General features: G+C 46.1%; 2 protein-coding genes across 2 annotated transcripts; both read right to left on the bottom strand.

Moving 5' to 3' along the window:
• Positions 1-1,445: 1,445 nt before the first annotated feature.
• On the bottom strand, positions 1,446-6,064 carry LOC311119261 (uncharacterized protein). Its single transcript, XM_084193982.1, has 4 exons — positions 5,788-6,064; positions 4,358-4,547; positions 3,134-4,096; positions 1,446-2,948 (listed from the first exon to the last, which is right to left on the bottom strand). The coding sequence occupies exons 1-4, from the start codon at positions 5,794-5,796 to the stop codon at positions 1,984-1,986; spliced, it is 2,127 nt and encodes a 708-aa protein (XP_084050108.1). The 5' UTR covers positions 5,797-6,064; the 3' UTR covers positions 1,446-1,983.
• A 338-nt stretch (positions 6,065-6,402) lies between these two features.
• LOC311119252 (uncharacterized protein) lies at positions 6,403-10,893 on the bottom strand. Its single transcript, XM_084193975.1, has 4 exons — positions 10,336-10,893; positions 9,873-10,056; positions 8,308-9,441; positions 6,403-8,021 (listed from the first exon to the last, which is right to left on the bottom strand). Exons 1-4 carry the CDS (start codon positions 10,735-10,737, stop codon positions 7,270-7,272), a joined length of 2,472 nt encoding a protein of 823 aa, XP_084050101.1. The 5' UTR covers positions 10,738-10,893; the 3' UTR covers positions 6,403-7,269.
• Between the last annotated feature and the right edge of the window lie 5,012 nt (positions 10,894-15,905).

The raw sequence follows: 15,905 nt of genomic DNA, 5'->3' as shown, positions 1-15,905 counted from the left end.
GGCGCCAGAGCTAACGTTTTCCACCACCATCAACAAAACAACAAATGATGGAATGTATCATGGAAGAATGGTGTCGCATCCCTCCAATAGAGTTCCAGACACTTATAGAATCTATGCCAAGGCGCATTGAAGCTGTTTTAAAACACTTTATGTTGGTGTTTCTTTTATTTTAGCAGTTACATGAAGCTATCTGACCCCTTCTGAAATCAAATGTTTTACAGATCCTTTTCTGTGTTTGCAAACATTGCCGCACGAGGGCGATGTGCGAAAATTGGTGGAAGAATAAGGGGGAGTTATTTCAGAACGCCAGCAAAAAAAGACTATTTACATTTTAGCAGATGCTCTTATCCAGAGCGACATACAGTGCATACATTTTTTCATACTGCCCCCCCGTGGGAATCGAACCCACAACCCTGGCGTTGCAAACGCCATGCTCTACCAACTGAGCTACATCCCTGCCGGCCATTCCCTCCCCTACCCTGGACGAATTGTGCGCCGCCCCATGGGTCTCCCGGTCGCGGCCGGCTACGACAGAGCCTGGATTTGAACCAGGATCTCTAGTGGCACAGCTAGCACTGCGATGCAGTGCCTTAGACCACTGCGCCACTCAGGAGCTTTATGAGTGCATTTCACACTACTTTTGGATTATAATTGGATTTTAAGGCTTGTATGAATGTCCTGCTTAATATAATGTTTGTGTCATCGCAAATCAACTGCATTGTACTTAAAAGACACTTCAACTTCAACCAGTAAAATGGCTCTTTGGCTAGCTTTTGCTACAGGCTATATCAATGAGCGTTAACATTCTAGATAACAACTGCTGCATCCACAATAGTTATTTTTGCAAAGATCACAACCAAATATAATCTTAGCGACTGTTCAAGCAAGAATCAAAACATAATTGTAAGCCTATAAGAACCCCCAAAAGTTATTTTGTTTAGAAGTAATAAAAACGTAAATTTAGGCTATGTTGAATGGGAGCAGACAGCGATGGCTTTTCTTACTGCCGCCAAGAGTCGCGCATCTGTGACGTGTGTGTGTCGTGTACTGGAAAAGGGTCTATAGATAAGGGTAATGAAGAGAGTGTAGTGTATTAGGATTATGCCTTTGTTAAATGTTTTTCATGAAGAAATGGAATGTTGTTTATCTTAGTTCAAATGTAGCAGTTGTAGGGTGACGCCCCAGGGGGGATAGGTGATTGGACGAAAGAGGGAGCCACCCATATTTTTGCCATTGTTTATAAGTATGAGCTAGACAAAGAGGCGGCAGAGGCATTCAGATTAATTTGGGAAGGTGCTTCTCCAGACACCGCGGGTCTGTAACTTATGCTGTAAACTTGTGATATTAATAAAAGCTTCTAATCAAGGTGCAGCCTAAGCGGACTCTTTGATTGACAGCAATAGCCACCAACAGCCGACGGGACACGACAAGAGAAAGCAGTTTTTCCCTTAATGTTCATTTATTGGAACATGGGATTATATGAAATGCAAGTCATTTCTTAGTATCACGATAGCTTCAATAAGTAAAATAAGATATTTCAAAAAACACAAGGACTAAAATGCAATAGCTTCATTTTGATTGATTAAAATAGGCACAGGATTACAACTAGTTAGTATGATTATCTTACACAACACAGTGGACTTTATTGTACTGTTCACAACACACACACACAAACACGTGCGTGCATACGGACACCCGCACACACAAATACACACACACACACACTAAGCCAGAAAGAAGAACGTATCTGTATAGTCATAAGAGGCATAGTGGATGTCCCAAATGGCACCCTATTCCCTATATAGTGCACTACATTTCAGCAGAGCCCTATGGGTCCCATATGGGCCCAGATCAAAAGTAGTGCACTATATAGGGAATAGGGTGCCATTTGGGATGAAGATATGGGCCTAGCCCCGTGTTTAAAGGTGCCAGTACTGCCAGTGTTCTCTCTCCATGTCCGGTAAGGGCATCGGTCTCTCATATTTACATTGATAGATGTATTTTTTGCTTAGCTCTTCCCACCCTGGGTGATTGGTTGGACCTTCCGCTACTAGAGCCCATACTGGGTGGTCTGCCTAACTGGCGGGTCGGTCCCATGGGCTTGGGAGCATGTGACCGCCGGTGTTGTTGGAGATTGTTTTTCCGGCCGTAGGTCTTCCCGCATTCACAGCACTTGTACAGTCTCTCTCCTGTGTGCATTCTGAGGTGGACACTGAGGTCGTTTTCCCGGGTGTAACTCTTGCCACATTCAGGGCAGAGGAAGTGTTTTTCTCCCCTGGGGGACATGGTGGATTTCTGTGGTGCCGGGAGGTTGTGGGTTCCCTCCCTCTGTGGTGCCGGGAGGTTGTGGGTTCCCTCCCTCTGTGGTGCCGGGAGGTTGTGGGTTCCCTCCCTCTGTGCTGCCGGGAGGTTGTGGGTTCCCTCCCTCTGTGGTGCCGGGAGGTTGTGGGTTCCCTCCCTCTGTGGTGCCGGGAGGTCGTGGGTTCCCTCCCTCTGTGGTGCCGGGAGGTTGTGGGTTCCCTCCCTCTGCAGTGCCAGGAGGTTGTGGGTCCCCTCCCTCTGCAGTGCCGGGAGGTCGTGGGTTCCCTCCCTCTGCGGTCCCGGGAGGTCGTGGGTTCCCTCCCTCTGCGGTGCCGGGAGGTCGTGGGTTCCCTCCCTCTGCAGTGCCGGGAGGTCGTGGGTTCCCTCCCTCTGTGGTGCCGGGAGGTCGTGGGTTCCCTCCCTCTGCAGTGCTGGGAGGTTGTGGGTTTGTGGTGCCGGAAGGTTGTGGGTTTGTGGTGCCAGAAGGTTGTGGGTTTTTGTTGCCGGTAGGTTGTGGGTTCCCTCCTTGCCAATCTGATTCAGGCATCGTTGTGGTTTCCCAACATTGTGTCTGTTGTCTGGAGGTTGTTTAGCTGCTTCTGAAGAAGTCGCCCTGATGTCCGGCAGCAGCAATCTGGGATCCCGGTCTGCAGACAGACAGATGGACAGAGAGAGAGACTGAGACAGACAGACTCGATGCAACAATGTTATTGTTAAGGTGTGGTTGAGTCTACTAAGACATGGTCTAGATGTTGTAAACAACATGGTTTTGATCACTGACAGTTTGTTAGTAGTCCATCATGATGTATCAATGGTAAAGGAGGACACTCACCTGTGTGCACTTTAAAATGCGTTTTGAGATTCCCTTTCTGGTTGAACCTCATCCCACACACAGAGCACTGGTAAGGTCTCTCTCCTGTGTGTGTTCTCATGTGTCTCTCCAGTTTGTTTGCTTGAGTGAATTCCTTCCCACAGTCCGGACACTTGTGAAACCTCTTTGCTCGCCGTCGTTCCTCTCCCCCAGAACAGTTGAATCGCTCGTGGGTCATCAGGAGTCCTTTACTGATGAAGCCCTTGCCACACTCAGAGCAGAGGAAAGGCTTCTCTCCTGTATGTGTTCGCTGGTGGACTTTTAATGTATACTTGTTAGAGCAGGTCCGTCCGCACACGGAGCACAGGGGCTTCTCCTCGGTGTGTGTTCGCTCGTGGGCTTTCCAAGCCGGTTTGTGATAGTAACCCTTGCCACAGAAAGAGCAAGAGTGAGGCTTCTCTCCTGTGTGAGATCGCTGGTGTTCTTTTAACGATTCTTTATTGAACCTCTTGCCACATACACAGCAGGTGTAAGGCTTGGCTCCAGTGTTTGTCTTCAAGTGAACCTCCAGAACACACTTTGAGGAGAACTCTTGTCCACAGCAGCAGCCAAACTTGTCATCTGGGTCTGTTTTAATCTGTTCAGAATTCCTCTTTTGGTGGTATCTCAAACTATCTTGATGAGCGAAGCCCTTCCCACACTCAGAGCAGGTATAAGGCTTCTCTCCTGTGTGTGTTCGCTGGTGTGTTTTCAAAGCTTGTCTAATAGTGAATGTTTTCTCACACACAAGGCAAGTGTAAGGCTTCTCTCCTGTGTGGGTTCTCATGTGTATTTGTAGTGCAGATAATGTTTGGCAGTGTCTCCCACAATCTGGGCATGGGTGGGTCTTTTTCTGCCTTGTTCTGCGTATCATCTGGTGTTGTTCAGGTTCTCCTGGTGTAGAGGGCTTCTCCTCGCCTGCAGAGTGATGGCTGGGACTCTCTCCTGTGGGGATGAGACAGGACAGATATAGTCAGTGAGACTGAGTCAGACTCAGTGTGCATTTGCATACCTACCGGGTTTCTCCCTTATTTTACAACTTCTCCTGTGCTTCTCCTGTTGTAGGATTTATGGCAACGCTATCCAAGATGGCTCCCCAAATGGCACCCTATAAACCATAGGGTTCTGGTAAAGAGTAATGGACTATATAGGGAATAGGGTGCCATTTGGGACTCATCCCAAGTTAGCCTGGCTCCAGCGACCCACCTGTATTATCTAGTTCCCAGTCTTCTTCCTCTTTGACTACGATATTAAATGTTGGTGTTTCACTGTTGACGTCTTGACCCTGCGGTGTGTCTTTCTGATCACCACGGTTACTGTCCTCCTGGTGACCATGGTTCCTGTCAGGACTCGGGGACACCGTGGATAGAGACAGGCTGGACAGGTCTTCAGAGTCCTATGATGAATAGTGACAGTGCAGTTTTAACAACACACTAGCTAGTTACATTATTAAAGGTAGATTTAGCAATAAGACACCATCGTAAATAGCAAGGCAAATGTTTTGCTTGTTATGGAAAAGACAACTTATCTTTGAAAGAAACCTTTCCAGCTAAATATAACTGGTTTAACAACTATCGGTGTACACATCACTGACAATCTGAAATGGTCCACCCACACAGACAGTGTGGTGAAGAAGGCGCAATAGCCCACACAGGCTGAAGAAATTCGGCTTGGCCCCTAAGACCCTCACAAACTTTTACAGATGCACAATTGAGAGCATCCTGTCGGGCTGTACCACTGCCTGGTACAGCAACTGCACCGCCCGCAACCGCAGGGCTCTCCAGAGGATGGTGCGGTCTGCCCAACGCATCACCGTGGGCACACTGCCTGCTCTCCAGGACACCTACAGCACCCGATGTCACAGGAAGGCCAAAAATATTATCAAGGACATCAACCACCCGAGCCACGGCCTGATCACCCCGCTATCATCCGGAAGGCGAGGTCAGTATAGGTGCATCAAAGCTGGGACCGAGAGACTGACAAACAGCTTCTATCTCAAGGCTATCCGGCTACCACCCGGTTACTCAATCCTGCACATTAGAGGCTGCTGCCCTATATACATAGACATGGATACATAGCCACTTTAATAATGGAACACTAGTCACTTTAATAATGTTTACATACTGCTTTACTCATTTCATATGTATATTCTGTATTCTATTCTACTGTATTTTAGTCAATGCCACTCCAACGTTGCTCGTTCTAATATTTATCCATTTCTTAATTCCATTATTTTACTTTTAGATTTGTGTGTATTGTTAGATACTACTGCACTGTTGGAGCTAGGAACACAATAATTTCGCTACACCCGCAATAACATCTGCTAAATATGTGTATGTGACCAATAATATTTGATTTGATATCAACCAATGTAAACCTAATTACACCAGCTACTGTTCATTGGATTTTCATTCACCTAGCTAGCTGGCCAGTTAACTAGCTACCTTACTAGAAAACAAAATCATATCAGCGAGCTACAACATTCCTAGCTAATACTGATGTTGCTACCATTCACTGTACTCTATAAAATACTGAGCAACTTGATTTGCTAGCTAGCCACAACATTTGGTACAGCAACCACCGAGCAGTTTGCAGAGCAGAAAAGAGATGTGGCTAGCACACGTTGAGATTCTTACCTCGTCCATAGCTACGGGAATGAATCCCTGAGCTAACTACCTAGAAAGCTAGTTTAGTTGTACATTTATTATGCTGACTGGCAGTGTTGTTGGTCGTAACCTCGCGTCTCGTTGGTTGTAGGCTGGGAAATACCAACGCCTGATGCTATTTAATCAAAAGCAACGGTCTTTAATTTTTTTTTTCTGCTTAAGTGTTTTGAACGCTGATGTGTTATAAGTGAAGTTTGGTAAACTGTCGAACTCTTGTCTGCCTTCCGACTTCTGGTATGAGGTTGTCGTTTGAGTACGCTTTAGCGCCGCTATGCGGTCTGGAGGATAAAGACAATAGATTACAGGTCTCTTGCAACATAGCAATCTGATCGTTTCTGAAATCAAATGTTTTTATAGATAAAAGGTAATAAAGAGAGAAATACGTTTCCCCCCCCCCAATGCTAATTTATTGGTCAATGGCATTATGACATGCAAGTCACTGTGGATTTCGTAGTATCATGACAGCTTCAATAAGTAACATAACATACATATATATATATATATATATAAAAAAACACAAGGACTAAAATGCAAACACTTCATTTTTGTTGATTAAAATATGCACAGGAAGACAACTACAGTTGGTATGATTATTTTACACAACACAGTGGACTTTATTGTACTGATCACAGATGAGGAAGCAACACACACACTGCCACCATCTGGGCTGGAGGGTAAAGACAATAGATGAAGTCTCTTGCGGAAGAACAGTGGCTGTGAAAGAGAGTGGTCTCTTACAATTTAGCCATCTCTGCTTGTAGTCAGTTAATGAAATCAAATGTTATAAGGCATATACAAAGAGCCAAGGTTTGTTTCCACAACGCTCATTTACTGGACCATGGCATTATGACGTCACTCATTTACTGGACCATGGCATTATGACGTCACTCATTTACTGGACCATGGCATTATGACATCACTCATTTACTGGACCATGGCATTATGACATCACTCATTTACTGGACCATGACATTATGACATCACTCATTTACTGGACCATGACATTATGACATCACTCATTTACTGGACCATGACATTATGACATCACTCATTTACTGGACCACAGTGGATTTTGTTGTATCATTACAGCTTCAATTAGTAAAATAAGATTTTTTTTAAACACTAGAAAGGACAAAAATGCAATCGCTTAATTTTAGTTTATAAAATATGTACGGAACTACAACTACAGTTGGCATGATTATCTTGCACAGTGGGCACGATTATTATACTGATCATAAACGAGGAAGCAACAACATGCACGCACACAGACACACACAACGGAAGCAAGAAGAACAGTTCTGTTTAGTCATGAGAGACATGGTGTCCCCAAAATGGCACCCTATTCGGTTTATAGTGCACTACGTTTGTCCAGAACCCAATGAGCCCTGGTTAAAAGTAGTGCACTATATAGGGAATAGAATCCCATTTGGGATGAAGACATAGCCATGGTGTTTAAAGGTGCCAGTACTGCCAGTGTTCCCTCTCCATGTCTGGTAAGGGCATGGGTCTTTCCACTCGATGTAAAGGCATGGGTCTTTCCACTGTATGGAACGGCATGGGTCTCTCTACACTAGGGTATGGAGGCATGGGTTTATCAACCCTGGATAACTGCTGCTTAGAGCTTCCCACCCTGGGAGATTGGTTAGACCTTCTACTACTGGATCCCATGCTGACGGGCCTGCCTAACTGGCGGGTCGGTCCCATGGGCTTGGGAGCATGTGACCGCCGGTGTTGACGGAGCCCTTGTTTCCGGACAAAGGTCTTTCCGCATTCGTCACACTGGTACGGTCTCTCTCCTGTGTGCGTTCTGAGGTGGACTCTGAGGTCGTATTCCCGGGTGTAAGTCTTGCCACATTCAGGGCAGAGATAGTGTTTTTCTCCCCTGGGGGACATGGTGGGTTTCTGTGGTGCCGGGAGGTTGTGGGTTCCCTCCCTCGGCGGTGCCGGGAGGTTGTGGGTTCCCTCCCTCGGCGGTGCCGGGAGGTTGTGGGTTCCCTCCCTCGGCGGTGCCGGGAGGTTGTGGGTTCCCTCCCTCGGCGGTGCCGGTAGGTTGTGGGTTTTTGGTGCCGGTGGGTTATGGGTTCCCTCCTCGTCATGCTGATCCAGACAGCGTTGTGGTCTCCCAGCTTTACGTCTGTTGTCCCGAGGTTGTTCAGAGGAAGTCGCCTCCATGTCGATGTCAGCCAGTAAACTGGGATCCCCTCCTGTATAGACAGACATACAGACGGACAGACACACAGACGGACGGACACACAGACGGATGGACAGACGGACAGACAGTGGGCCCAGGGCGCTGGTCAAAAGTAGTGCACTATAGATGAATCGGGTGCCATTTGGGACTCAAACAATGCAACATGCAACAATGTTATTGTTAAGGTGTGGTTGAGTCTACTAAGACATGGTCTAGATGTTGTAAACAACATGGTTTTGATCACTGACAGTTTGCTAGTAGTCCATCATGATGTATCAATGGTAAAGGAGGACACTCACCTGTGTGCACTTTAAAATGCGTTTTGAGATTCCCTTTCTGGTTGAACCTCATCCCACACACAGAGCACTGGTAAGGTCTCTCTCCTGTGTGTGTTCTCATGTGTCTCTCCAGTTTGTTTGCTTGAGTGAATTCCTTCCCACAGTCCGGACACTTGTGAAACCTCTTTGCTCGCCGTCGTTCCTCTCCCCCAGAACAGTTGAATCGCTGGTGGGTCGTCAGGTATGCTTTACTGAGGAAGCCCTTGCCACACTCAGAGCAGAGGAAAGGCTTCTCTCCTGTGTGTGTTCGCTGGTGGACTTTTAACGTAGTCTTATTGGAGAAGGTCCGTCCGCACACGGAGCACAGGGGCTTCTCCTCGGTGTGTGTTCGCTCGTGGGCTTTCCAAGCCGGTTTTTGATAGTAACCCTTGCCACAGAAAGAGCAAGAGTAAGGCATCTCTCCCGTGTGAGATCGCTGGTGTTCTTTTAACCGTTCTTTTTTACCAAACCCCTTGCCACACACACAGCAGGTGTAAGGCTTGGCTCCAGTGTCTACCTTCAAGTGTACCTCCAGAACACACTTTGAGGAGAATTCTTGTCCACAGCAGCAGGTAATCTTGTCCGCTGAGTCTTTCTTCTGGTGTAATCTCAAGCTACTTTGATAAGTGAAGCCCTTCCCACACTCAGAGCAGAGGTAAGGCTTCTCTCCAGTGTGGATTCTCTGGTGGACCTTCAGTGCTGATAAGGATGGGCAGTGTCTCCCACACTCGGGGCAGGAGTGGGTCTTCCTGACCCCCCATTTCCTCTTCTGTTGTTCAGGTTCTCCTGAAGCAGGACTCTGTCCTTTACTGTCAGAGGGAAGGCTGCTCTTCTCCTTCTCCTCTCCTGTGTGTGTCCTGTTCTCCGTCTCCTCTCCTGAGTGTGTCCTCTTCTGGTGTCTCCTTAGTGTGTACAAGGAGACAAACTTCCTCCCACACGCTAGGCAGCTGTGAGTCTTAGTTTTGCCTTTCACTCGTCGTTGTTCAGGTTCTTCTGATTCGGAATGTTCAGGATCTTCGGATTCGGAATGTTCAGGATCTTCGGATTCGGAATGTTCAGGATCTTCCGATGAAGAGGGATTATATTCACTGGCAGATGGTTGGTTGGGACTCTCACCTGTGGGACAGAGACGGGAGGGGGCTGTACTTGTATATCCTGTCCCTAGGCTTGTACATCAAGCTGCCTCCAGTTACAGAAACAGGAGATAGGCTCCTGTCCCTAGGCTTGTACATCAAGCTGCCTCCAGTTACAGAAACAGGAGATAGGCTCCTGTCCCTAGGCTTGTACATCAAGCTGCCTCCCGTTAGTCCCTAGGCTTGTACATCAAGCTGCCTCCCGTTAGTCGCTAGGCTTGTACATCAAGCTGCCTCCCGTTACAGAAACAGGAGATAGGCTCCTGTCCCTAGGCTTGCGTAATTACCTACAGTGTGCAGTCTTTCGTTCAACCCAGCACTAACACAAAGACACATTTTCGTTCTCTGTAGCTTAATGGACATTAAAGTACATCTTATTTCAACACACCTGTCCTGAATCATCTAATCACTTACCTCTAACATAACAATCCCAGTCGTCTTCCTCCTCCTTGACGACAACAACTTTTTGTAGAACTATTCGCAGACTACCCAGTTTTGACCTCTGGTCACCATGGTTCTTGTCAGGATCCGGTGATGACGCTGAGTGTTGGGGTTCCGAAGAACTGGGTGGGGACTGTCTGGATGGGTCTTCTGAGTCCTACGATACAAAATAGAGTGTGTGTCAGTGTAGTCTTAACACAGTTATAAGGATCTGGGCCCATATATTCATAAAGCGTTTCAGAGTAGGTGTACTGCTCTACGATCAGGTCCCGCACCCTATCTATATAATATTCATTCGTTATGATCTAAAAGGCTAAAATGCTCCTAGATCGGCTAACTAGCCTGGAATTCTAGGCTGCTGAAGCCCAGCTAATCTGTATCTGTTTTCCGATCTACTATAATTATCTGACAAGTAATTGTGAGTAATAATACTCACGCCACTCCCTTTCTCCCTCCGTTCTGGTGATATGTCTCTCTCTGGAGCTGGGTCTGTCAACCTCTCAGCGCCCTCCTCGTTCTTGGTTCTGCTTGGTTCGGTGCTGTCCAGTGTGTCCACTTGCGCTGACTGGCTGAGGATAGCATCTTCCTGTATTGTTTTGATGTCGTTTTGCAGTTGCAGTAACCAAGACATTCCCTGGTCCTCTAATTTCATTAAATCATCACTTTCGCAATATTCTTCTATTTTACGACGCAACGAGCGATAATTCTTTCCTTTAACTTCGGAGCCATCTTGGCCAGCTATTCCACAACGTTCACACAAGTAACGTAAATTGTTCTCGGTTAAATTCCACAAACTCTGTTCGATTCCATCCAACAACGTTTCCCTCTCTCCACTCATATTGTCCTACCCACGTGCCAACAAAAATGTAGTCAATGGCAAGACAGCTAAAATCCGTAAAAGAGAATGTTAATTAGTTAGTACAATATTTTTGAAGTGAAGTAGCTAGCTAGCTAAATAATAAACATGCTAGCTAGCTAGCTTCTCGTCGACTACTTCCTACTTATTCTTATTCTTCTTCAATGAGGTTTAACGGCGGTTGGCATCCGATTTGTTACATTACCGCCACCTACTAGACTGGAGTACAACTCCCTTATCTTTCCTTGAAAAATAATTAACCCCACCCTTCTCCACTATTTAAATACACTCACTCCTTACTCCTACCTCATGCACTCAACCTGAAATGATGGGACAGCACCACTTAACACTCCCTGTAACTCTTCTGATGTCAAGTCTCGCACACCCAAATACTTCTCTGCAGCTGCCACCACAACCTCAATTTTCTTAGACTTACGTCGAATTACAATTAATAGCCATTGCTATAAACGCTAAAAATCCAATCTTATTGAAACATCTATCACTTGTTGGCCTATCCCTCTAAACAGGTACATATCTCCTACTCTCACCACTCCCCCCCTTAACCCCTCTTCCTCTACTTTCTTCACTGCCTCAGCATATGACAACTTCTTCACTACTCAGCGCGGCGGTGGCACAGGAATCCTCACCTCTCCCAAGTGGACATTCTCTCTTTTTCCCCTGACCCATCTGTCTATCTCCTCATTTGAATTCCATGCTGTCACAGTCACTAGCCCATTCAAGCTTAACATCCTTGTCATTTATCGCCCTCCAGGTTCCCTTGGAGAGTTCATCAATGAGCTTGACGCCTTGATAAGTTCCTTTCCTGAGGATGGCTCACCCCTCACAGTTCTGGGTGACCTCCCTACGTCTGCCTTTGACTCATTTCTCTCTGCCTCCTTCTTTCCACTCCTTTCCACTCCTTTCCTCTTTTGACCTCACCCTCTCACCGTCCCCCCCTACTCACAAGGCAGGCAATACGCTTGACCTCATCTTTACTAGATGCTGTTGTGAGGTTCTATTTTCTAATAATTGGATTGAAGTGATGAATAGCTTAGAAGGAATGCATTAATGAGGAGCATAGGTTTGAACTATACTGATATAAATTGTTTCACATAACAGGCTGTGATTCATGTGAGGAACGTTAGGGGCTAGGATGAGATAAAACTTGTATTTCTCACAGATACGAACACTGCTTCTTTGTGATCTGTGAACCTTCCAAGGACATGGGTACTGCAAAAAAAAGTGCTAACTCCACAGGTTGTTATGATAAACTTATGCCTGGGAACAGTGTGCAACAAATGGAGCGCCGAGGGGTTGGGACCAACCCGTGCGCCAACGGATTGGCTGAGTAAGTCTAAACCACGCTCAGTCTACTCTGATTGGTCAGCAGAGAGGTGGGAACTCTCTCTCTCTGTCAGAGTATTTGAAGAAGAACCTGTAACAATGGATTCAGTTCTCTGAGTGCCCTGCGAGGTATTTCAGTGGACCCGTATCTACGAACCTTCATACTTATCATACATACATTTTGCATATAATAAATTTAGCTTGGATTGAAGATCTCTTGATTCTTATTCCAATACCAGATTTGAATTACGCAATTTCTAACACTGTTCTTCTACTAATCTCACTGCAACTCCCCTACAAGTCTCCGACCACTACTTTGTATCCTTTTCTCTCTCGCTCTCCTCCAACACTACTCACTCTGCCCCTACTCAGATGGTAATGTGCCATCGCAACCTTCGCTCTCTCTCTCCCGCTACTCTCTCCTCTTCCATCCTATCATCTCTTCCCTCTGCTAAATCCTTCTCCCTCCGATCTCCTGATTCTGCCTCCTCAACCCTCCTCTCCTCCCTTTCTGCATATTTTGACTCTCTCTGTCCCCTATCCTCCCGGCCGGCTCGGTCCTCCCCTCCTCCTCCGTGGCTTGACGACTCATTGCGAGCTCACAGAAGAGGGCTCCGGGCAGCCGAGCGGAAATGGAGGAAAATTAGACTCCCTGCGGACCTGTCATCTTTTCACTCCTTCCTCTCTACATTCTCTTCCTCTGTTTCCGCTGCTAAAGCCACTTTCTACCACTCTAAATTTCAAGCCTCTGCCTCTAACCCTAGGAAGCTCTTTGCCACCTTCTCCTCTCTGCTGAATCCTCCTCCTCCTCCCTCCTCCCTCTCTGTGGATGACTTCGTCAACCATTTTGAAAAGAAGGTTGACGACATCCGATCCTCATTTATTAAGTTAAATGACACCGCTGGTCCTGCTCACACTGCCCTACCCTATGCTTTGACTTCTTTCTCCCCTCTCTCTCCAGATGAAATCTTGCGACTTGTGACGGCCGGCCGCCCAACAACCTGCCTGCTTGACCCTATCCCCTCCTCTCTTCTCCAGACCATTTCCGGAGACCTTCTCCCTTACCTCACCTCGCTCATCAACTCATCCTTGACCGCTGGCCATGTCCCTCCCGTCTTCAAGAGAGCGAGAGTTGCACCCCTCCTCAAAAAACCTACACTCGATCCCTCCGACGTCAACAACTACAGACCAGTATCCCTTCTTTATTTTTTCTCCAAAACTCTTGAGTGTGCCGTCTCTAGCCAACTCTCCTGCTATCTCTCTCAGAATTACCTCTTGATCCAAACCAGTCAGGTTTCAAGACTGGTCATTCAACTGAGACTGCTCTTCTCTGTGTCACGGAGGCTCTCTGCACTGCTAAAGCTAACTATCTCTCCTCTGCTCTTATCCTTCTAGACCTATCTGCTACCTTTGATACTGTGAACCATCAGATCCTCCTCTCCACCCTCTCCGAGTTGGGCATCTCCGGCGCTGCTCACTCTTGGATTGCGTCCTACCTGACAGGTCGCTCCTACCAGGTGGCGTGGCGAGAATCTGTCTCCGCACCACGTGCTCTCACCACTGGTGTCCCCCAGGGCTCAGTTCTAGGCCCTCTCCTATTCTCTCTATACACCAAGTCACTTGGCTCTGTCATATCTTCACATGGTCTCTCCTATCATTGCTACGCAGACGACACACAATTAATTTTCTCCTTTCCCCCTTCTGATAACAAAATTGTGATTTTAAAGAAACATTAAATCATTGTATTTTAATAATGACAGCCCACACAATAAAGTATTTTTAACTTTCAAAACCCACACCAGTGCCTGGACTTGGATTTTTTATACCACCCAGCACACATTTGTGGTTATAATTTTTCCTTTTGCTTTTCAAACATGAAGGAGAATCACACAGCTAAAGGCCATCACCACACAGAGAACACAAGCATCACTCCTGCTCTGACTCTATTTGAAGGACCTGATCAAAGCCATTGATTATGAAATTATTAGGTTCATGATATCATTAGCTACTGTACCCTATTGCAGATATTTATGTTTAATTAATACTACACATTTTAGTCATTTAGCAGACACTCTTATCCAGAGCAACTTACAGTTAGTGAGTACATACATGTTTTTTGTGTGTTTGTTCTGATAACCAGGTGGCGAATCGCATATCTGCATGTCTGGCAGACATATCAGTGTGGATGTCGGATCACCACCTCAAGCTGAACCTCGGCAAGACGGAACTGCTCTTCCTCCCGGGGAAGGACTGCCCGCTCCATGATCTCGCCATCACGGTTGACAACTCCATTGTGTCCTGCAGGTTCATGCTCTACAACATTCGTAGAGTACGACCCTACCTTACACAGAAAGCGGCACAGGTCCTAATTCAATGCGTTTCTCTGGGCTATAGTATTAAAGGCCAAATTCAATTTTTATCAAATCTTTTTTTTTAAATATATTATCTTTATACCTAAAGGGGTCCTAAAATTCTAAATAAAATACCTAAATAATCAATAGTATGACCATCTTAAAACAATTCCATATGTCAGCTTAGTTTATGTGGGAAGTGTGCATGATGGCATGGGATAGAGGATTGTGTAGTTTGGGTGGATAAAGTTGTGTGTGTCAACTATAGGGGTGCCCATGTTACTGGGGATCGGAAGTGTCCGGTGTGAGAGAGGCAGGTTGAGGTGGCCAGAATCAGAGTAGTGCAGAAGGTGTCCTAAACTGAGGCAGTGAAGAAAGTAGAGGAGGATGGGTCGAGGGTGAGGGATCCTGAGAGGATCCCTGTGAGTAGTAGATCTGTGCCAGCACCGAGGGAAAGGAGAGGGTTGTCAAACTTGTATTTTGCTTTGGGGAGGGTTGTGTGTGTTATTATTATTTTTTAAAGGGGAGGGTAGTGCATTTTTCCCCCTGGTTTACATTCACTCTTCTGCTCATATTTTCCCTATAAAAAAATGGCTTGACTTACTTTTGATATTACCCTAATAAAGTGTAGAAACATTTGTGAAGGTTTGGCGTTTAAAGCTACTGCAGGCCTATGATATGAAGGCAGTGCACCCGTTTGAACTGACCCCGACAGTTGAACTTGAGGTGAGGAAGACTGTTTTAGGCCTAACAGAGTTACTCCTATAATCGAACATTATAATGCTCATCTTTATACAAATGATCAAATTACCCTCCTTCTGTACATCTACAGTGGGGGAAAAAAGTATTTAGTCAGCCACCAATTGTGCAAGTTCTCCCACTTAAAAAGATGAGAGAGGCCTGTAATTTTCATCATAGGTACACATTTACATTACATTTTAGTCATTTAGCAGACGCTCTTATCCAGAGCGACTTACAGTTAGTGAATACATATATATATATTTTTTTTATACTGGCCCCCCGTGGGAAACGAACCCACAACCCTGGCGTTGCAAACGCCATGCTCTATCAACTGAGCTACATCCCTGCCGGCCATTGGACGAATTGTGCGCCGCCCATGAGTCTCCCGGTCACGGCCGGCTGCGACAGAGCCTGGATTCGAACCAGGATCTCTAGTGGCACAGCGAGCACTGCGATGCAGTGCCTTAGACCACTGCGCCACTCGGGAGGACACGTCAACTATGACAGACAAATTGAGGGAAAAACTATGACAGACAAATTGAGGGAAAAACTATGACAGACAAATTGAGGGAAAAAAATCCAGAAAATCACATTGTAGGATTTTTAATGAATTTATTTGCAAATTATGGTGGAAAATAAGTATTTGGTCAATAACAAAAGTTTGTCAATACTTTGTTATATACCCTTTGTTGGCAATGACACAGGTCAAACGTT

Source organism: Coregonus lavaretus, assembly GCF_964263955.1.
Source record: "Coregonus lavaretus genome assembly, contig: HAP1_SCAFFOLD_429, whole genome shotgun sequence".
In the NCBI taxonomy this organism is placed as follows: domain Eukaryota; kingdom Metazoa; phylum Chordata; class Actinopteri; order Salmoniformes; family Salmonidae; genus Coregonus; species Coregonus lavaretus.
This window is presented reverse-complemented; position numbering and strand designations above follow the sequence as displayed.